This window comes from Loxodonta africana, chromosome 4, assembly GCF_030014295.1.
Source record: "Loxodonta africana isolate mLoxAfr1 chromosome 4, mLoxAfr1.hap2, whole genome shotgun sequence".
NCBI lineage: Eukaryota > Metazoa > Chordata > Mammalia > Proboscidea > Elephantidae > Loxodonta > Loxodonta africana.
The window spans coordinates 146,790,261-146,812,291 of NC_087345.1; the positions used below are offsets into that span (position 1 = coordinate 146,790,261).

Sequence of the window (22,031 nt, forward strand, 5' to 3'; positions counted from 1 at the left end):
TTTAATAAAAGATTGTTTTAAATGAGAGTGCTAATCTGAGACAACTACTACTAGGGGCCTAAGTTGGAACCTCAATCAGCAAATAAAAGTCATAGTCTTGACCTTAATCCCTTTAGAACGTCAGTTTTAAATTGGAACATTGGTGCTCCGGTATGCTAAGCATAGCCTTTCCACTTCCTTTCTGGGTTGATATCTGGTTGCTCTGTCCTGTGTTCTAGTCTTGGGTTGTCCTCTTCCTTGTCACGTAATTCCATCATTCTTGGTGCCTAATGTGTTCCCTGCCTCTTCCACCGTTTCTCTGCCTGTTAATATTTTTTAAACTCGGAAATTAAAACCATCTTAATGTTTCACACTCCACAGAACTAAGTTGGCGAGGGGTATAAAAACCTTTGCCTTTACAGATCCCTGAGAAGGCATTTCCTCAGTTTTGTTTAGATTACTGAACATTTTTTTCCTTTTTTGATTTTTACTGTCTTTAAGTGAAACTTTACAAATCAAGTCAGTCTCATATAAAAATTTATATACACCTTGCTATGTACTCTGGTTGCTATCCCCCTAATGAGACAGCACACTCTTTCTCTCCACCCCCTATTTCTGTGTCCATTCAGCCAGCTTCTGTCCCCCCTGCCTTCTCATCTCCCCTCCAGACAGGAGCTGCCCACATAGCCTCATGTGTCTACTTGATCCAAGAAGCTCAGTCCTCACCAGTATCATTTTCTGTCCTATAGTCCAGTTCCGCTCTGAAGAGTTGGCTTTGGGAATGGTTCCTGTCTTTGGCTAACAGAAGGTCTGGGGACCATGACCTCCTGGGTCCTTCTAGTCTCAGTCAGACCATTAAGTCTGGGCTTTTTACAAGAATTCGAGGTCTGCATCCCACTGCTCTCCTGCTCCTTCAGGGTTTCTCTGTTGTGTTCCCTGTCAGGGCAGACATCAGTTGTAGCCGGGCATTATCTAGTTCTTCTGGTCTCAGGCTGATGGAATCTCTGGTTTATATGGCCCTTTCTGTCTCTTGGGCTCGTAATTACCTTGTGTCTTTGGCGTTCTTCATTCTTCTTTGCTCCAGGTGGGTTGAAAACAATTGATGCGTCTTAGATGGCCGCTTGCTAGCGTTTAAAGCCCCAGACACCACTCTCCCAAGTAGGATGCAGAATGTTTTCTTAATAGATTTTATTATGCCAGTTGACCTAGATGGCCCCTGAAACCATGGTCCCCAAACCCCTGCCCCTGTTACGCTGGCCTTCGAAGCATTTGGTTTATTCAGGAAACTTCTTTGCTTTTGGCTTACTCCAGTTGTACTGACCTCTCCTGTATTGTGTGTTGTCTTTCCCTTCACATAAAATAGGTCTAGTCTACTACCTAGTTAGTGAGTACCCCTCTCCCTCCCTCCCTCCCTTCCCACTCTCAGAACAATCCAAGAATTTTTTCTTCTCTGTTTAAACTGTTTCTTGAGTTCTTGTAATAATGGTCTCATACAATATTTGTCCTTTTGCATCTGACTAATTTCACTCAGCATAATGCCTTCCAGATTCTTCCATGTTACGAAATGTTTCATGGATTCATCATTGTTCTTTATCAATGCATAGTATTTCGTTGTGTGAACATACCCTAAATTATTTACCCATTCATCCGTTGATAGGCACCTTGGTTGCTTCTGTCTTTTTGCTATTGTAAACAGTGCTGCAGTGAACATGGGTTTGCATATATCTGTTCATGTAAAGGCTCTTGTTTCTCTAGGATATATTCCAAGGAGTGGAATTCCTGGATCTTATGGTAGTTTTATTTTTAGCTGCTTAAGGAAGCCCCAAATCCATTTCCAAAGTGGTTGTACCATTTTACATTCCCACCAGCAGTGTGTAAGTGTTCCAGACTCTCCACAACCTCTCTCCAACATTTATTATTTTGTGATTTTTGGATTAATGCCAGCCTTGTTGGAGTGAGATGGAACCTCATTGTAGTTTCGATTTGCCTTTCTTTAATGGCTAATGATCATGAGCATTTCTTCATGTATCTGTTTGCTGCCTGGATGGCTTCTTTAGTGAGGTGTCTGTTCATATCCTTTCCCCATTTTGTAGTTAAGTTTTTGCAGTATCATGTAGATTTTAGAGATCAGGTGCTGATTGGAAATGTTACAGCTAAAAACTTTTTCCCAGTCTGTAGGTAGTCTTTTTACTCTTTTGGCGAAGTCTTTGGATGAGCATAGGAGTTTGATTTTTAGGAGCTCCCAGTTATCTAGTTTTTCTTCTACATTCTTTGTAACGTTTAGTATACCGTTTATGCCATGTATTAAGGCTAACGTTGTCCCTATTTTTTCTTCCAGGGTATTGTTCAGTTTCGAATTGTTTGATTTCTTTTCCTGTTATTGATTTCCACTTTTATGGCCTTATCATCAGAGAAGATGCTTTGTAATATTTCAGTCTTTTGGATTCTGCAGAGGCTTGCTTTATGATCCAATATGTGGTCTATTCTGGAGAATGTTCCATGTGCACTAGAAAAGAAACTATAGTTGGTTGCTGTTGGGTGGAGTTTTCTGTATGTGTTTATGAGGTCAAGCTGGTTGTGGCATTTAGATCTTCTGTGTCTTTATTGAGCTTCTTTGTGGATGTCCTGTCCTTCACTGAAAGTGGCGTGTCGAAGTCTCCTACTATTATTGTGGAGCTGTCTCAGTTTTCAATGCTGATAGTTTGTTTTATGTATGTTGCAGCCCTGTCATTGGGTGCATAAATATTTAATATGGGTATGTCTTCTTGGTGTATTGTCCCTTTAATCATTATATAGTGTCCTTTCTTATCCTTTATGATGGATTTAACTTTAATGTCTTTTTTGTCAGAAATTAATATTGCCACTCCTGCTCTTTTTTGATTGTTGTTTGCTTGATGTTTTTTTTTTTTTCCATTCTTTGAGTTTTAGTTTGTTTCTAAGGTGTGTCTCTTGTAGGCGGCATATAGATGGATCTTGTTTTTTAATCCATTCTGCCACTCTCTGTCTTTTTATTGGTGCATTTAGTCCATTTACATTAGGTAATTATGGATTATGGATAGGTATGAATTTAGTGCTGTCATTTTGATGTCTTTTTTTGTGTTGTTGACAGTTTCTTTTTCCCACTTAGTTTTTTGTGCTGAGTAGATTTTTTTTACATATTGTCCTTTCCTCATATTCGTTGTTGTTGATTTTGTTTCTGCTGAGTCTCTCTTTTTCCTATGTATTTTGTTTTGATGAGTAGGATAGTTTGTCTCCTTTGTAGTTACCCTATTATTTACCCCTATTTTTCTAAATTTGAAACTAACTTTTATTTCTTTGCATCACCGTATCTTCCTCTCCATATGAAAGGTATTTGATTAAATTTCTTAGTCCCTCTTTATTACCTTAATGTTGTCTTCTTTTATATAATAACATCGCTGTTACCCTGTTTTGAGCTTTTTTTTAAATAATCTTGCTTTGTTTTTTTTTGTTTTTTGATTCCCTGTCTAGATTGACTTATGGTTGCTCTGCCCAGTGTTCTAGTCTTGGGTTGATACCTGATATCGTTGATTTTCTAACGAAAGAACTCCTTTTAGTTTTGGTTTGGTTTTTACAAATTCCCTAAACTTGTGTTTATCTGGAAATGTCTTAATTTCACATTCATATTTAAGAGACGGTTTTGCTGGATATATGATTCTTGGCAGGCAGTTTTTTTCCTTCAATTTTTTAAATATGTCATCCCATTGCCTTCTTGCCTGCATGGTTTCTGCTGAGTAGTCTGAGCTTATTCTTATTGGCTCTCCTGAGTAGGTGACTTTTCCTTTATCCCTCACTGTTCTTTTAATTCTCTCTTTATCTTTGGTTTTGGGAAGTTTGATGATAATATGTCTTGGTGACTTTCTTTTCAGATCTACCTTACGTGGAGTTTGATGAGCATCTTGGATAGATATCTTCTCATCTTTCAGAATATCAGGGAAGTTTTCTGCCAACAAATCTTCAACAATTCTCTCTGTATTTTTTGTTATCCCTCCCTGTTCTGGTACTCCAGTCATTTGTAGGTTATTTCTCTTGATAGAGTCCCACGTGATTCTTAAGGTTTCTTCATTTTTTTTAATTATTTTATCTGATTTTTCTTCAAATATATTAGTGCCAAGTGACTTATCTTCAAGTTCAGAAATTCTAGATTCTACTTGCTCAGTTCTGCTCCTCTCACTTTCTACTGAGTTGTTTAATTCTGTAATTTTATTGTTAATCTTCTGAATTTCTGATTGTTGTCTATGGATTTTTCCAGCTTATTAAACTTTTCATTATGTTCCTGAATAATCTTTCTAATTTTTTCAGTTGCTTTATCTGTGTGTTCCTTGGCTTGTTCTGCGTATTGCCTCATTTCCTTCCTGATGTCTTGAAGGGTTCTGTATATCAAACTTTTGTATTCTGCATCTGGTACTTCCAGGAATGCACTTTCATCTAAAAGAGCCCTGGATTCTTTGTTTTGAGAGCCTGTTGAGGTGATCATGGTCTGTTTCTTTATGTGACTTGATATTGACTGTTGTCTCTGAGCCATCTATAAGTTATTGTATTAGTTTATGCTTGCCTACTGTGTTGTAGCTGCTTGCTTTGTTTTGTTTTGGTATACCCCCATGGGTTGCTTGAGTGAGCTGGCTTGATTATTTTTGCCTTTGGAGCTCTGATGTCCTGTCCCCAGCTGGCTGGAGCTATTATCGGGTGTATTAGTCTAGGAGTCCATTCAGTTTTCTTGTATGAATTCAGCTCAGGTTTCCAGGTAGCTGATCGTCATGTGTGTGGTACAGGCTCTGTCCTACAGTCTTAGAGGGGCAGGGGTGGTTGGGGTATATACTGGTATCTGATTGCAGCAGGGGGTCACGCTCTGAACAAGGCAGGGGGCTGAGAACCAATCCCTGAGTGTCTCTGAGGAAAACGCATCCCTGTTGCCTAGAGCGTGCAGTTGGGTAGGTTCTGCAGAGGGACCGTGGGCACCCAAAATTTTAGGTTGTAAGGACGGAGAAGTACCAGTTATCTTTGGAATCCTGTCATGGGTGGGTGGGTTACCTGAGTGGAGCTACCAGTCCCTAGGTCCCTGATCTGAGTAGGTGAGGACCTTGTTTAACAGGCAAAGCAATGTCAAATGTCAAACTCCTACCTGTCCACTGTACAGTTGAAATGGTTGGAGTTTGCCAACTAGGGCCTATTCTTCTGAAATAGGCCCACACAGGTCCATGCAGAAGGGAAAGGTGCCCAAGGTCCACGGACGGCTTATGCCTGGCCAGGAGCCGCTTCTATCCTGAGCTCCCACATTAATGGAGCTAGCAAATTATCTTTTCCCCCCAATTGCAAACATTCTCGCTCCCTAAGGCCAGGAGGATGGCTCCAGGTGCTCAAAAGGGCCTATTTCAGGCCCAGGGATTCAGCCGCTAAAGCCGGCTTTGGTGGGAGGGGGGGCAGTAAAATACATGCAAATATTTAGCTTTTGCCGAGAGCGCCCTTCTTTTCATGTTCTGGAGGTGTGAGTAGGCTGTGCGGCTGGTTGCTTCTCCTTGAGGAAACAGCAGCTGAATACTAGTACCAGCCTGCTGCCACCACTGCTCTGGGAATGCTACCTGAGGGTTTCCCACGATTTAGGTCCGGTAACTCCTCTCCACTTCTGAACAGTCTCTTCCTGCCCCTGCCCCTCAGTTTGTTGTCTAAGCTTGCCTTTGATGGTCAGGGCTCCCAGCTTGTCACAAATATACTCGTTTCACTTGTTTTTTTGGGTCTTTGTTGTAAACAGGGATCGCCGGAAGCATCTGTCTATTCCCACCATCTCGGCGCTGCCTCTTCCTGCTCTTTTTTGATTGTTGATTGCTTGATATATTTTTTCCCTCCTTTGAGTTTTAGTTTGTTTGTGTCTCTAAGTCTAAGGTGTGTCTCTTGTAGGCGGCATATAGACGGATCTTTTTTTTTTTTATCTTTCTGCTGCTCTCTGTCTCTTTATTGGTATATTTAGTCTGTTAACATTCAGCATAATTATGAATAGATATGAGTTTAGTGCTGTTATTTTGATGTCTTTTTGTGTGTGTTGTTGACAGATGCTATTTCACATTTAATTTTTTGTGGTGGGTAGTTTATATATTGTCTTTTCCTCTTCGTTGTTGATTTTGTTTCTGCTGTGGCTCTATTTTTTTCTTGTATTTTATTTTCATGAATAGGATAGTTAGTCTCCTGTGTGGTTACCTTAATATTTATCCCTATTTTTCTAAGTTTAAAACCTAACTTTTAGTTCTTTATATCGCCTTGTCTTCCTCTCCATATGAAAGATCCATGACTACATTTCCTAGTCCCTCTTTATTATTTTAATGTGGTCTTCTTTTACTTAATAACATCGCTGTTTCCCTGTTTTGAGTGGGTTTTTTTATCTTTATTTTTGTGATTTCCCTATCTGGGTTGACATCTGATTGCTCTGTACAGTGTTCTAGTCTTGGGTTGATACCTGATATTATTGATCTAACCGAAGAACTCCCTTTAGTATTTCTTGTAGTTTTTGTTTGGTTTTTACAAATTCCCTAAACTTCTGTTTCTCTGGAAATGTCCTAATTTCACCTTCATGTTTCGGAGATAGTTTTTCTGGATATATGATTCTTGGCTGGTAATTTTTTTCCTTCAGCAGTTTTTATAAGTCACCCCATTGCCTTCTTGCCTGCATGGTTTCTGCCGAGTAGTCTGAGCTTATTCTTATTGACTGTCCTTTGTAGGTGACTTTTCATTTGTCTGTAGCTGCTCTTAAAATTCTCTATCTTTGGTTTTGGCAAGTTTGATGATATGTCTTGGTGACTTTCTTTTAAAATCTATCTTATGTGGAGTTTGATGAGCATCTTGGATAGATGTCTTCTCTTGTTTCGTGATACCAGGAAAGTCTTCTGCCAACAAATCTTCAACAATTCTCTCTGTATTTGCTGTTATCCCTCTCTCTTCTAGTACTCCAATCACTCATAGGTTAGTTCTCTTGATACAGTGGCACATGATTCTTAAGATTTCTTCGTTTTTTTAAGTTCTTTTATCTGATTTTTCTTCAAATATATTGGTGTCAAGTGCTTTATCTTCAAGGTCCCCAGTTCTGCCTTCCACTTGCTTGATTCTGCTCCTCTGACTTTCTATTGATTTAATTCTGTAATTTTATTGTTAATCTTCTGAATTTCTGATTGCTGTCTCTGTATGGATTCTTGCAGCTTATTAAATTTTTCATTATGTTCTTGAATAACCATTTTAATTTCTTCAGCTGTTATATCTGTGTGTTCCTTGGCTTGTTCTCCATATTCGCCTGATCTCCTTTCTGATGTCTTGAAAAGCTCTGTATATTAATCTTTTGAATTCTGCTTCCAATAATTCCAGGAAGGCACCTTCATTCAGAAGATCCTGTGATGCTCTGTTTTGAGAGCTTGTTGAAGCGATGATGGTCTGATTCTTTATGTGGTTTGATATTGACTGTGGTCCCCGAGCCCTCTAGAAGTTATTGTATTAGTTTATTTTATGTTTGCTTACTGTATCCTAGTTTCTTGCTTTGTTTTGTTTTGATATGCCCACATGGGTTGCTTGCATGAGCTAGCTTGATTATTGGAGCTCTGATGTCCTGTCACCAGATGGCTAGAGCTGGTATCAGGTATATGATCTTATGTGTCCATTCACTTTTCTTGTGTGGATTCAGCTGATCATCAAGTGTGTGGTACAGGCTCTGTCCTACAGTCTTAGAGGGGCAGGGATGTTTGGTGTTGGTGCTGGTATCTGGTTGCAGCAGGGAGGCATGCTCTGAACAGAGCAGGGGGTTGAGAACCGTCCCCTGAGTGTCTCTGAGAAAAGTGCATCCCTGTTCCCTAGACCGTACAGGCGGTTGGGTTCTACAGATGGACCATGGGCACCCAGTGGTTTTGTTTGTAAGGATTGGGAGGTACCAGTTATTCTTGGACCCCTTTTGTGGATGGCTGGGTGACCTGAGTGGAGCCACTAATCCTTAGGCCTCTGATGTGGGTAGGTGTGTACCCTGTTTAATAGGCAAAGCAGTGTCAAATATCAAACACCCACCTCTCAACGGCACAGCTAAAACAGTTGCAGTCTGCCAGCAAGGGGCTGTTCTCCTGAAACAGGCCCACACAGTTCCATGCAGGGAGGAAAGGTATTCAAAGTCCACAGACTGTTCATGCCTGGACAGGAGCCTCATCTGTCCTGAGCTCCCCAGGTTAGTAAAAAATAGAGCTGGCAAATTGTCTTTTCCCCCTCTTGTGAATTTACTCCATCTCCAAATCTGGAGCATGGCTCGGGGCATTCAAATGGGCCTATCTCAGGCTCAGGGAAATCAGCAGCCACTGAAACCGGCTTGGGGATGGGGGCCATGGTAAAATATATGCAAGTACTTAGAGCGCTGTTCTTACCTGGTTCCAGAGGTGTGAGTAGGCTGCGCAGTCTCCCTGAGGAATCTGTAGCTGAAGGCTACTACCAGCTGCCACAGCTGCTCCTGGTGCCTGAGGGTGCCTTGCGGTTCAGGTCCGGCAATTCCTCTCTGCTTCTGAACTGTCTTCCTCCCCCTGCCTCTCAGTCTATTTTTTGCCTTTGCCTTTGATATTCAGGGCTCCTAGCTTGTCATAAATACAGTCGTTTCACTTGATTTTTCGGGTCTTTGTTGTAAGAGGGGTCACTGGAAGCATCTTGATATTCCGCCATCTTGGCCCTGCCTCTCCTTTGCCCATTTTTAATTGGGTTATTTGTTTTTTTGTTGTTGAGTTTTTGCAGTATCATGTAGATTTGAGAGATCAGATGCTGATCGGAAGGAAATGTCATAGCTAAAAACTTTTTCCCAGTCTGTAGGTAATCTTTCTACTCTTTTGGTGAAGTCTTTGGATGAGCATAGGTGTTTGATTTTTAGAAGCTCCCAGTTTTCTCTTCTGGTGTTTGTGTACTGTTAGTAATGTTTTGCCTACTGTTTATGCAATGTATTAGGGCTCCTAGTGTTGTCTGTATTTTTTCTTCCATGATCTTTATCGTTTTAGATTTTATATTTAGGTCTTTGATCCATTTTGAGTTAGTTTTTGTGTATGGTGTGAGGTATGGGTCTTGTTTCATTTTTTTGCAGGCGGATATCCAGTTATGCCAGCACCATTTGTTAAACAGACTGTCTTTTCCCAATTTAACTGACCTTGGGACTTTTGATTACTGAACACTTAAAAGTAGAGTTTCTTATTATAGTTATCGATGAGATGGATTGACACAGTGGCTGCAACAATAGGCTCAAACATAGCAATGATTGTGAGGATGGTGCAGGACCAGGCAGTGTTTAATTGTGTTATATGTGGGTCACCGCGAGTCAGAGCGGACTCGATGGCACCTAACAACAGCAACGTAGTTATTGTAACTATACTAACTGTAGTTAGCTATCGTTAATTAAGAATTAGGCTTAATTGAAATCATGGTGAATTATTTTAGTAGTTGCTTTGAGTATCAGTAAAATACCCTAAAATTTTTGGAATTAAATCCATTTTAAAAATAGGTATTGGGAGGCAGCATTTAAGAAAATAGAAGAAATTTGAGAAAACAGTCCCTGATTTTACTGTCCTCAAATCTGAGAAAATACTTACCTATTTTTTTTCTGGTATTCAGCAGTCCCTAAAATGGTGCTACAAATTGAACAATCCATTTGATTCTCCATCCGCTCACTCTATTTCATACATTTCAAGTTTCCCAGATAATCTCCAGAGGATTTCTTCTGGTTGTTAGGTGCCGTCAGGTCAGTTCCAACTCATAGTGACCGTATGTACAACTCAATGAAAACACTCCCTGGTCCTGTGCCATCTTCACAATCTTTGTTAATCTTTGGTCTTCATCAGGAAGCGCTTCAAGTCCTCTTTGCTTTTAGCAAGCAAGGGTGTATCATCTGCATATTGCAGGTTGTTAATGATTCTTCTTCAGAACTTTATCTGAATACAATTTGCAAAAGTTGTATAAAGCGTAAGCTCTTCCTAAATATAGTTCATTCATTTCATGGTTATTCTGCACTCAAATTATACCTAAAAAATGAAGTTGTAGCATAGACAGACATCTTTAAAGCTAGATGAAGGCTAAACACGAGAGTGCTTTAAAACATGTGGAATTAGGGCATGTGCACAGCATAAAGAATCACAAAAGATGCTATCTCTTCAGACCTGTCACTTGTCATGCTTACAAAAACAAACCTTAGTGTGTTCATCAAACATGGTATGCAGTTCAGATTTGTTCCATATGATATTCTCTGACTAGAAACTTGTGTCAGTTAAATTGGGGTCTGCTAAAATCATGTCAAAATGTCACTTACAGTGTATAACTTTAGTTATAAATAAAAGTCCCCTGTGCCCCATGTATTTATTCTCCTCTCTCCCCCCATACCCCTGGCAACCACTGATCTTTTTTACTGTCTCTGTGGTTTTACCTTTTCCACAGTGACACACAACTGGAATCATACAGTATGTAGCCTATTCAGACTGGCTTCTTTCACTTAAAAAACAAAATCAGTTGCCATCCAATCAGTTCGGCCTCATGGCAACCCCATGTGTGTCAGAGCAGAACTGTGCTTCATGGGGTTTTCAATGGCTGATTTCTTGGAAGTAGATTGCCAGGCTTTTCTTCGGAGGTGCTTCTGGGTGGACTCACACTGTCAGCCTTTCAGTTAGTAGCAGAGTGTGGTAACTGTTTCCACCACAGGAAGTCTCACTCAGCACTATGCATTTAAGGTTCCTACATGTCTATTTGTGGCTTGATGGCTCATTTCTTATTGTTGAGTAATACTCCATTGTATAGTTGTACCGTACAGTGTTTGTTTATACATTCATCTATTGAAGGACATTTTATTTGCTTCTAGGTTTTAGTGATTATCAATAATGCTGCTATAAACACTGTCTTGATTATTGTAGATTTATACCAAGCTTGAAGTTGGGTAGTATTAGTCCTCTGGACTTTGTTTTTCATTATTGTTCTGGCTATTCTCGGTCTAGTACATTTCCATGTGAAATTTAGAGTTAGTTTGTTAACATCTATGCAGTAATTTGCCAGGATTTTGATTGGGATGTGTTGAATCTGTAGATCAAGTTGGGAAGAACTGACAACAATATTATCTGGAATATCTCCATTTATTTAGTCATCCCTTGATTTCTTTCATCAAAGTCTGCATTTCTGATTCCAGGTGTTCATTGCCGATAAATAGAAATACAATTGATTTTTGTATATTAATGTTGTAATCTGCAGTCTCGCTATAATCACTTACTAGATACAGGAGTTTTTTGTCAATTCTTTGGGATTTTTCTGCATAGGAAGTCATATCATCTGCTTACAAAGATGATTGTATTTCTTCCTTTCCAATCCGAGTAAGCGTGGTGAGAGGGGACATCCTTGTCTTGTTCCCAATCATGTAGTTTCTCAACATTAGATGTAATGTTGTCTGTACATTTTTTGTAGATATTCTTTATAAGGTTGAGGAAGTTCACTGTTCATAGTTTGCTGAGGGTTTTTATCATGAAAGGATGTAAGATTTTTGTCGAACTGCTTTTTCTGCATCTCTTGATGTGGTCATATGATTTCCTTTTGGATTATATTAACTGACTCTTAAGAAGCCCTGGTGGTACAGTGGTTATACACTGAAAGGTTGGCTGTTAGAGCCCACCCAGCAACTGTGCAGGAGAAAGACCTGGCTACTTGCTCCTGTAAAGATTATAGCCTAGAAAACCTTATGGGACAGCACTCTGTCATGTGGAGTCTCTGTGAGTTGAAAATTGACTCAACAGCACCTAACACAATTGACTGACTCTTGAATGTTGAACTAGCCTCGCATACGTGGGATAAATCCCACTTGATTGGGGTATATAATTTTTCCCATACATTGTTGGATTGGATTTGCTAGCATTTTGTTCAGGATTTTTTTTTACCTGTATTCATGAGATACTGGTCTGTAATTTTCCATTCTTGTAATTTCTTTATATGGTTTTGGTACTACTATAATCATGGGCTCAGAGAACTAGGAAGTGTTCCTGAAGAGGATTGGTATCATTTCTTAAATGTTTGGTAAAATTAACCAGTGAAATCCTCAGGGCCCGCTGTGGTCTTTTTTGGAAGGTTATTAATTATTGATTCAGTTTCTTTAATCAATATAGGCCTGTTATGGATTGAATTTTACCCCCCAGAAATATGTGACATAAATCCTAACCTCTTTGCCTGTGGTTACAATCTTGTTTGGGAATGGGTTGTCTTTGTTATGTTAGTTAGGAAGGATTAGTGTAGAGTGTGTCTTGAGTCAAGCTCTTTTTAGATATAAAAAAAGATTAAACAAGCAGCCTAGAGAAGCAGAGATGTGATAAAACAGATGCCAAGTTATGTGGAGATCTCTAAGGAACGAAGAAGCAGAAGCTGAAGAGACCAGGGACCTTCCTCCAGAGCCAACAGAGAAAGCCTCCCCCTAGAGCTGGCACTCTGAATTCGGACTTCTAGTCTCCTCAACTGTGAGAAAATAAATTTCTATTTGTTAAAGCCACCTGTTTGTAGTATTTCTGTTATAGCAGCACTAGATAACTAAAACAAGGCCTATTCAGATTAATTTCTGCTGTGTGAGTTTTGGAGCTGTAGTGATGCAGTGGTTAAGAGCTTGGCTGGTAACAAAAGGGTGGCAGTTTGAATCCACCAGCTGCTCTTTGGAAACTCTATGGGGCAGTTCTACTGTCCTGTAGGGCTGCTATGATTCAGAATCAACTGGACAGCAGGAGGTTTGATTTGGTTTGGCGTGCCTTTTGGTAGTTTATGTTTTTCAAGGAGTTGGTCCATTTCACCTAAGCAAATTTTGGGGCATAGAGGTTATTCATAGTAGTCCTTTATCATCCTTTTAATGACCGTGGGATCAGTAGTGATGGTCTGTTTTTCATTCATGATATTAGTAATTTGTGTCTTCCCTTTTTTTCTCAGTTTGGCTAGAAGCTAATCAATTTTATTGATTGTTTCAAAGAACTGGCTTTTGGTTTCATTGTTCCTTGTTAACTTTCTGTTTTTAATTTTATTGATTTCTGTTCAGTTTTTATTATTTTTCTTTGCTTGCCTTAGGTTTATTTTGCTCTTCTTTTCTAATTTCCTAAAATGGAAGCTTATTGATTTTAGATCTTCTTTTTCTAAAATGTGTATTTAATGCTATAAATGCCCCCTCTTGTGCTGCTTTTCGTGTATCCAAGTTTTGATAAGTTGTATTTTTTTATTCTAAATATTTTATAATTTCTCTTGAGACCTCTTTGACCCACTGTTATTTAGAAGTGTGTTTTTTAATCTCCAAGTATTTTGGATTTTGTGTCTATCTTCTGTTTTAATTTAATTCCATTGTGGTCTGAGAGCGTATTTTGTATGATTTCTATACTTTTAAATTGTTAATCAGTATTTTTGGCCCAAATTGTCGTCTTTCTTGGTAAATGTTATATATGAGCTTGAGAAGAATGTGTACTCTTGCTGTTGTTGAAGTATTCTATAAATATCAATTAGATCCAGTTGATCAATGGTACTCTTTAGTTCAATTAAATCCTTACTGATTTTCTGCCTGTCAGACCTGCCAATTACTGATGCAAGGGTGTTAAAGTCTCCAACTATGGTAGTGAATTTGTCTATTTCTCCTTGCAGTTCTATCAGTTTTAGCTTCCTATATTGACACTGGTTGTGTATACATTAATGACTGTTACGTCTTCTTGGAGAATTGACCTTTTATCATTCAACTCTCTTTGTCCCTGATAATTTCCCTTATCCCGAAGTCTGCTTTGTCTGAAATTAATACAGCCATACCAGCTTTCTTTTCATTAATGTTAGCATAGTGTATCTTTTTGATCCCTATTTGTTGTGCTTTTTTTTTAATCTTCCCCTCTTTTTTGCCTTCTGGTTTTAATTGAGTGGTTTATATGACTCTTTTCTCTTTTAGCATATCAACTATACTTTTAAAAAAATTATTTTCTGGCAACCATTTTCAACTTTTACAACTAATCCAAGTCCACTTTTAAATAGCACTCTACCACTTCATGGGAAGTACAGGTACCTTACAGGAAAATATTCCCAGTTCTTTCCTCCTGTCCTTTGATAGCATCACTTATCCATATGTTATAGTCACCCATTGCATTGTTGTTGTTATTAGTTTGAATAAAGTTACCTACCTATTGGATCAATTAAGAATAAGAGAAAGAAAAGATTTTACTTTACCTTCATTTATTCCTTTTCTCCATAGAATTTCTTTGAAAATTTCTTACAAGACAACAGATTTCCTCTGTTTGTCTAAAAGTATTTCTCCATTTGTGAAGGGTAATTTCATTGGATACAGAATTCTACAGAATGAGCTTTTTTTTCTTTCAACACCTTAAATATTTCACTTTACTCCCTTCTTGCTTGCCTGATTTCTGAATAGAAGTCTGGGTTAATTCTTATCCTTCTTCTGGTATAAGTTAGGTTCCCCCACCTCCGCCTTCAAGATCTTCTCTTTGTCTGTGGTTTTCTGCAATTTGAATATGCTATACCGAGGTGTAGATTTTTGGTTATTTATCTTGCTTGGAGCTGAAATTTGAAGTCACCAAAACCTGCTTTTTGTTTTTTTTTTTTTTAAATACCACTTTATTGTGAACATCTTTCAAGTGCTTTTGTTTTCTACATCATTTTTCATAATTTTCTAATATTTTATTGTATTGATTGATTAATTAGTATGTCTCCTATTGTTGGACACTTTTTGGTTGTTTTTTATTGTTTCCTTGTGACAAACTGCTCTGCAGAGAATAAACCACATAGCTAAATCTTTTCCATACATCCTTGGAAGCTTTGAATTTTTAAAGATTATTTTTCATTTTATTTCATGAATTGAGATGAGCCTAACAATATCTCTAGCTTATTGTCAGTCTCTCAATATAAAAAGTGCTCGACTTAGGAAATATCCAGAAATACCTATTTTGGTAATTTTGGGGGGCTGCTAGGAAGTCATTCATACAGTATTTTTAATTCATATCAGCAAACTGTTAGAGCTTAAGTACCTGGAATCCTCAGAGATAATCCAGTGTTTCTCTGTAGGTGTAGAAATAATATTATTTTACTTTATATTTCTGTTAGATCATTTTAAAATTTAGAGATTATCTGGGTACTTAAAAAGAAACCTGGAAAATACATCTTCATTTTCCTTGAAATAATTAAAATAAAGACGATTAACCAACTAGCTCAGTATTACATTTATATTGCTTTGACTGAATGGCTTTTTATAAAGCTTGTGTCATATTTTTGTTTTAAATGTTACCATTAAGACAGTGTTGAAAAGTGATACTTAGGATCCCAGTTGAATAGAACAGAGTAGTAGCTGCTCCTTCCAGCCTGGGCTTTTGGGTTTATTATCTCCATCTACTCTGCTGTCTTCATTCATATGTGTTACCTCTCTGACCCATTTAAGTTTTTCATTTGTTCTAAGTCCTTTCTTTTCCACTTTCTCCTTTTCCTTAGCCTCATGCTCCAACCTAATACACCCTCTCTGTCCTTACTTTTAGGTTACCACCTTACGTACCTCCTTCCTTCCAACCCAAATTCTTTGAAAATACTGTTCTGCTTTCACTGTCTCTGTGCACAGTTCTTACTCATTTGCTCTTTTAAGCCATTAACTGCCACTTAAATGTTGGTTTGTTGACAAGTTTTGTTCCTAATCTACCTGCTGTGTGTTGGGGGGAAGGGGACATCAACTACCATGTTTACTGATAGTTTCTCCAATCCCAAAACCTCTCCTTATTCCCAGACAGTGGACATTTTCATCTGGCCCCATAGTCTTCTTAACTATATTGTATTCTAAATTCATTATTTCCAGAGAAATTATCTTCACCCAGTTTTTCTATCCTGGTTAATAACAATGCCATCTACTCCGATCATTAAATTAGAAACCTTTGTGTCATCCTTATTGTTTTCTTCTTCACTCTGAGAACTTGCTCCCAAATCCAGCCTTTTACTGCTTTGCCAACACCTTAGTCCAGGTTTTTAACCTCTCTTGTCTGAAAGCTGCAGTAGCCCCTTATGCAGTCCCCATATCAATGTTGGAAACCCTGGTGGTGTAGTGGTTGAGTGCTATAGCTGCTAACCAAAAAGGTCGGCAGGTGCTCCTTGGAAACCCTATGGGGCAGTTCTATTCTGTCCTCTAGGGTCACTATGAGTTTTTTTTTTTTTTTTTTTGGTTTTATGTCAGTACTGCAGCTTCTCTGTGTGTTTTTCACTGCCATCCAAGGTCCTTTACTGAAAAATCAAATGCTTAGTAGGCTTTATAAACACTGTGTCCCTAAAAAGAAAAATACCAAGCCTGTTCTGTTGCCGTCAAGTCAATTTCAACTCATAGCAACCTACCTATAAAATACTTAAACTTATTAACTGTGTCTCCAGCTTCATCTTCTACCGTTTCTCACTGTTACTTCTTTCAAACTAGGTGCTGTTCCCAGAATGCCCTCCTTAGGCCCTTTTTAGGCACAGATTTATTGGTTCTTATTCTCCCATGAAACTTTCCCTGACCAGTACAGGTTCTTTGTATGAATTTAAGGGCTGAAAGGCAATTTAACGTGTTATAATGTACCATTTTATCAACTAGACCTAACTTTCCTAGGGCAGAGATCCTCTCATATTCATTTTGTATCCAGCACCTAGTAATTCTCTTTTATGCAGTAAGTGCTCTATAAATTTCTGGATAATGAGAGAACTATGAAGAATTAATCAGGATGTTTACTCTTGTCTTTAGCAATTTTATATGTTTTTAATTGTAAGATTCCTATCTGAGGTTTGACGTAAAGTCTGGGACCTTAGAAAAGAAGGAAATAAACCTATTTGAAAATGACACTTAATAGAAAAAGAAAGAAAAATGAAGTAATTTTTGGGCCATAGGTCATGTATATTATGTATTCACATGCTATTAGTGTTTTAGTTATGACAGGATGCCAGGGTTAGAAAAAAGCCAAATCATTTTGACTTTTATGCATAAGTACTACCCATCTCTTGTATAAGCACTTTAATTTTAAAGACCGTAGGGAAATAATGTGAATTTTGTTATCATTATGTTTTACGTTGTGTACTTCTTGTGATCGGAGACCATGTCCTGTTTACCAGGAATGTAGCAGCTGCTGAGTAAATGTTGAATTGACTTGCAGAAGTTAAAAGTTGTTTCAGACACTATACTTTGATACACGTAGTCATGTTAGAACATATCATCAACTCTAAGTGTTATTTGAGAAGGTTGCCATGAACTGAGGAAGTCAAGGAATGCTATTTAGAGGTGGCGCAGTTGTTAAATCTCGGCTGCAGTTTGAATCCACCAGCTGGTCCTCGGAAACCCTGTGGGGCAGCTCTGCTCTGTCCAGTAAGGTCGCTATGAGTTGGAACGGACTCAGCGGTAACGGGATATTCATTGGCCTGCATCTTTAGTTGGATAGCCTAGCCAGGGATAGGACCTTTCTGTCATCGAAATAATACAGGCAAAGGCATGGAGGTGCATGTGTGAATGCCGTTGTGAGTCTAATGGAAAGTTTATGTTGTTGTTGTTGTTAAGTGTCCTGGAGTCGGTTCCAACTCATAGCAACCTTATATACTATAGATTGAAACACTGCTGGGTCCTGTGCCATCCAGTTACGCTTGAGCCCATTGTTGCAGCCACTGTGTCAATCCGTCTTGTTGATGGTCTTCCTCTTTCACTGACCCTGTACTCTACCAAGTATGATGTCCTTCTCCGGGGACTGATCCCCCCTGATAACGTGTCCAAAGTATGTAAGATGTCTCACCATCCTTGCTTCTAAGGAGCATTCTGGTTGTACCTCTTCCAAGACAGATCTGTTTGTTCTTTTGGCAGTCCTTGGTATATTCAGTATTCTTCGCCATCACCACAGTTCAGAGGCATCAGTTATTCCTCTGTCTTCCTTAGTCATTGCCCACCTTTCACATGCACATGAGGCAATTGGAAATACTAGAAATACTATGGCTTGAGTCAGGTGCACCTTAGTCTCCCAGGTGACATCTTTGCTTTTCAACACTTAAAAGAGGTCTTTTGCAGCAGATTTGCCCAATACAATGCGTCTTTTGATTTCTTGACTTCTGCTTCCATGGGCGTTGATTGTGGATCCAAGTAAAATGAAATCCTTGACAACTTCAGTCTTTTCTCCATTTATCATGACGTTGCTTATTTCCAGTTGTGAGGATTTTTGTTTTCTTTACATTGAGGTGTAATCCATACTGAAGGCTGTGGTCTTTGATCTTCATCAGTAAGTGCTTCAAGTCCTCTTCACTTTCAGCAAGCAAGGTTGTGTCATCTGCATAACACAGGTTGTTAATGAGTCTTCCTCCAATCCTGATGCCCCATTCTTCATATTGTCCATCTTCTAGGATTATTTGCTCAGCATGTTAGATCGGTAGAATAAATTGAAGCCTTTGATACAGGGTTTGGAACCAGTATTAAGGAATTAAAGTATATATAGACATTCCTATATATTCAGATTTGCTGTATTTGATAAGATTTCTATGGGGAATTTGTTAAGTATATTAACTTGAAAAGTTTTCTTGTATAATGGAAGTATTTTTCAAACATACTGAAATATTCTTAAAATCTTTATTCCTAGGATCCAAGTTCGAAATATGGCAACTTTGAAAGATAGTAAGTACTTTGTTTTAATATGTTAATTAAAAGACGAAATAATAAAAATACTTTCAAAGATATACAGCTTTAACCGATTATATTTGGTCAAAATTTATAAAATGAGTTTATATTATATGTGTGAGACATTGGACCTGTTTTGGAAAAGAACAGTATGAGATGACACGTGAGAAAATTTTGGTAGGATTCTATTATCTGTATGCTGATAATTATATAATTAGAAAATACTATTTGTCCACATATGAAAATAATGTTATGGAATATATTGTTAAAGGCCATTTTCAGTATCTTTTAGTGTTTTAAATGTTACAGTATTATGTTGCCATTTTGCTTGTCCTAAGTAGCAATTTGACTTGCTCTTTTTTTATGAATATCAGTATTCTAACATTAAGCTTAGTTTAGCATCATTTCATCCACTGTGTATTAATGGTCAAAATGCTTTTTATTTTACCTTGCACTTTAGGAAAATATTTAAATAAATTCACAAATAAAATTATTCTATAATTCCTATACCTTAACAAGACACTTATATTTTTCAGTTACCAGGCGACTAAAATCAATCAAAAACATCCAGAAAATTACCAAGTCTATGAAAATGGTAGCAGCAGCAAAATATGCCCGAGCTGAGAGGGAGCTGAAACCGGCTCGAGTATATGGAGTAGGATCTATGGGTAAGAGAAGAGTATAATTCACAAACTAAAAAGAACTGATTAACAGAAAGCTCACTAATGACTTTTATTAAGTGCTTATGATGATGTCAGGTCTGTTTTGAGTGCCTTATGTGTACTCATTTAATTTTTACAACAATCCTATGAGGTGGGAACTGTTATAGCCTCTGCTTTTCATGAGAAAAACTAAAGCACACAGAAGTTAAGTAACTAGCCCAGTGTCACATATGGAAGTGACAAAAGCCCCCATGTAAACCTACACAGTTTGGCCTCAGAACTTAACCACTATAAGTGACTTAAATGGCTTTTAAAATACTCTGAGTTTATAAAGAAAATATCCTACGTTCTACTTTGGTGAGTAGCGCCTGAGGTCTTAAAACCCTGCAAGCGGCCATCTAGAATACTCTTCTGGTCTCACTCCTTCACAAGCAAGGGAGGATGAAGAAAACTAAAGATACGAGGGAAAAGTTAGTCCAAAGCACTAATGGACCACAACTACCATGGCCTCCACCAGACTGAGTCCAGTATAAGTAAATGGTGCCTGGCTACTACCACTGACTGCTGTGACAGGGATCACAATAGAGGGTCCCAGACAGAGCTGGAAAGAAATGTAGAACAAAATTCTAACTCAAAAAAAGACCAGACTTACTGGCCTGACAGAGACTAGACAAACCCCTGAAAGTATGGCCCTCAGACACCCTTTTAGCTTAGTAATGAAGTCACCCCTGAGGTTTACCCTTCAGCCAAAAATTAGTCAGGCCCATAAAACAAAACAAGACTAAAGGGGAACACCAGCCCAGGGGCAAGCCTAGAAGGCAGATGGGGACAGGAAAGCTGGTAATAGGGAACCCAAGGTGGAAGAGGGAGAGTGTTGACATGTTGTGGGGTTGTTAACCAATGTCATAAAACAATATGTGTACTAACTGTTTAATGAGAAGCTAGTTTGTTCTGTAAACCTTCATCTAAAGTACAATAAAAAAAAAAATTCTGCAATTTTCCTAGATTATTAAATATACTATCAAAAGAACTTGGAAAAGTAGTACATCAGATTCAAGTGCTTGATTTCATCCTGTTACACCTTGTGATGTGGTGATATTCCGGGACTACAGGATGGGGGGTGGGTGGTGGGAGATGGTACCTGCAGTGGGTGTTGACTGTGTAGTCATGGGTATTCCTCATGATGTGGAAGCAGGGGAACAAGCTGAAAAGTTTCGTTTTAAGATTCTTTCTTCATTCCTATTGCTATTCTTTTAAAACCATAAAAACATTTTTTCTTTATAATGTTTTATAGTACATTCTTGGTTAATCTTGTTATTGGGGAAGAGATGTGACATGGTGCCAGTACCAGCTGCCTTCAAGTGGATTCTGACTCATAGCAACCCCATGTGTGTTAGAGCAGAACTGTGCTCTGTAGGGTTTTTGATGATTGATTTTTCAGAAGTATATGGCCTAGGCCTTCCTCTGAGGTAACTCTGGTTACACTGAAACCACCAACCTTTTGGTGAGCAGCCGAACATGTTAACCTTTTGTGATACTTATTTCATTGTAAATTTGTTTGATCTTCGAAATGAATAGTGAAGCTATACTGGAAAAATAAAAATGAAGAATTGAAAAATTCCCATTTTTACTCTCCTCTTTAACTGTTAAAGCTCCCATTATAACTCTTCTCACTTATCAACTAACTCATTATTGAACATTGCACATTTACGACAATAGTAAAAAAAATCTACTGTCCATCTATTTTGTGCATTAACGATGTATGTCTGGCAGTAACCAATGTCTAGGTGCAAGGTGAGAGTAATGCTGCTGTGATGGTTAAAGTTATGTGTCAACTTGGCTGCACTGTGATTCTCAGTGGTTTGGCAGTTATGCAGTGATGTTATTTGGCAGTTATGTAATGATGTCATCCTCCATTTTTGCAAAACAACGATTTTGTATAACGACCTGGTCTTTGGAACCTGACCATGTTGATAAGTGAAGAGAGGGTGTAATTCTTTTCCCTCTCTTAGCTTTTCCATCATTATTCTATCTCATACTGATATAAGACTACCTAACTTTATATTATTGAAAATTTTGTAAAAATATGGAAGTAAAAAAAATCATAGAGTGAACCCCCATTTACCCACCACTCAACCTCAGTAATCTCAACTCAAGGGTATCCAAATTTCAAGCTTTGGTTCGAGTCTTAAAGAAGTATTTTAGTCACTGCTCCTCAGTGCTATTTTAGCCTCTTAACTTGTCTCCTTCCTTATGCTTTTGCCCCCCCTACAGTCTGCTCCACCCTGCAGCCAGAATGATATTTTTAAATCATGAACCAGATCATGATCCCCCCATCCAAAAATTTTTAACAGCTTTCCTTTATAAGTAGGATATAATTTGTATCATTGCCTACAAGCCTATGGTGCCCTGGTGGTGCAGTGGGTAAACACTCAGCGCTCAGCCAAAAGGTTGGTGGTTTGAACCCACCAGCCACTCCACAGGAGAAGGACGTGGCCATCTGCTTCTGTAAATATGTACAGCTTTGGAAACCCTATGGGACAGCTCTACTTTGTCGTATATGGTCACTGTGAGTCGAGGCTGACTTGACGGCAGTGGGTAAAGTGGGTTACAAGCCTGTACAGGATCCTGTACCTGATGCCTCTCTGACCTCATTTCCTACCACACCTCCCCTTGCTCACACTGCTGCACTTGCATTTTCTTTCCTCTGCTTGGAATGCCCCTGTCCCCAGTAGTCTCATGGC

General features: G+C 38.5%; 1 protein-coding gene across 5 annotated transcripts in view; it reads left to right on the top strand.

Moving 5' to 3' along the window:
• ATP5F1C (ATP synthase F1 subunit gamma) overlaps positions 1 to 22,031 on the top strand; it is a 33,779-nt gene that overhangs the window by 1,829 nt on the left and 9,919 nt on the right. For all 5 annotated transcript variants that reach the window (XM_010590748.3, XM_064284841.1, XM_010590747.3 and 2 more), the window contains 2 exons: positions 18,588 to 18,622; positions 19,162 to 19,293. In XM_010590748.3, coding sequence (XP_010589050.1) covers positions 18,588 to 18,622; positions 19,162 to 19,293 — 167 coding nt within the window. The remainder of the gene's footprint in view (positions 1 to 18,587; positions 18,623 to 19,161; positions 19,294 to 22,031) is intronic.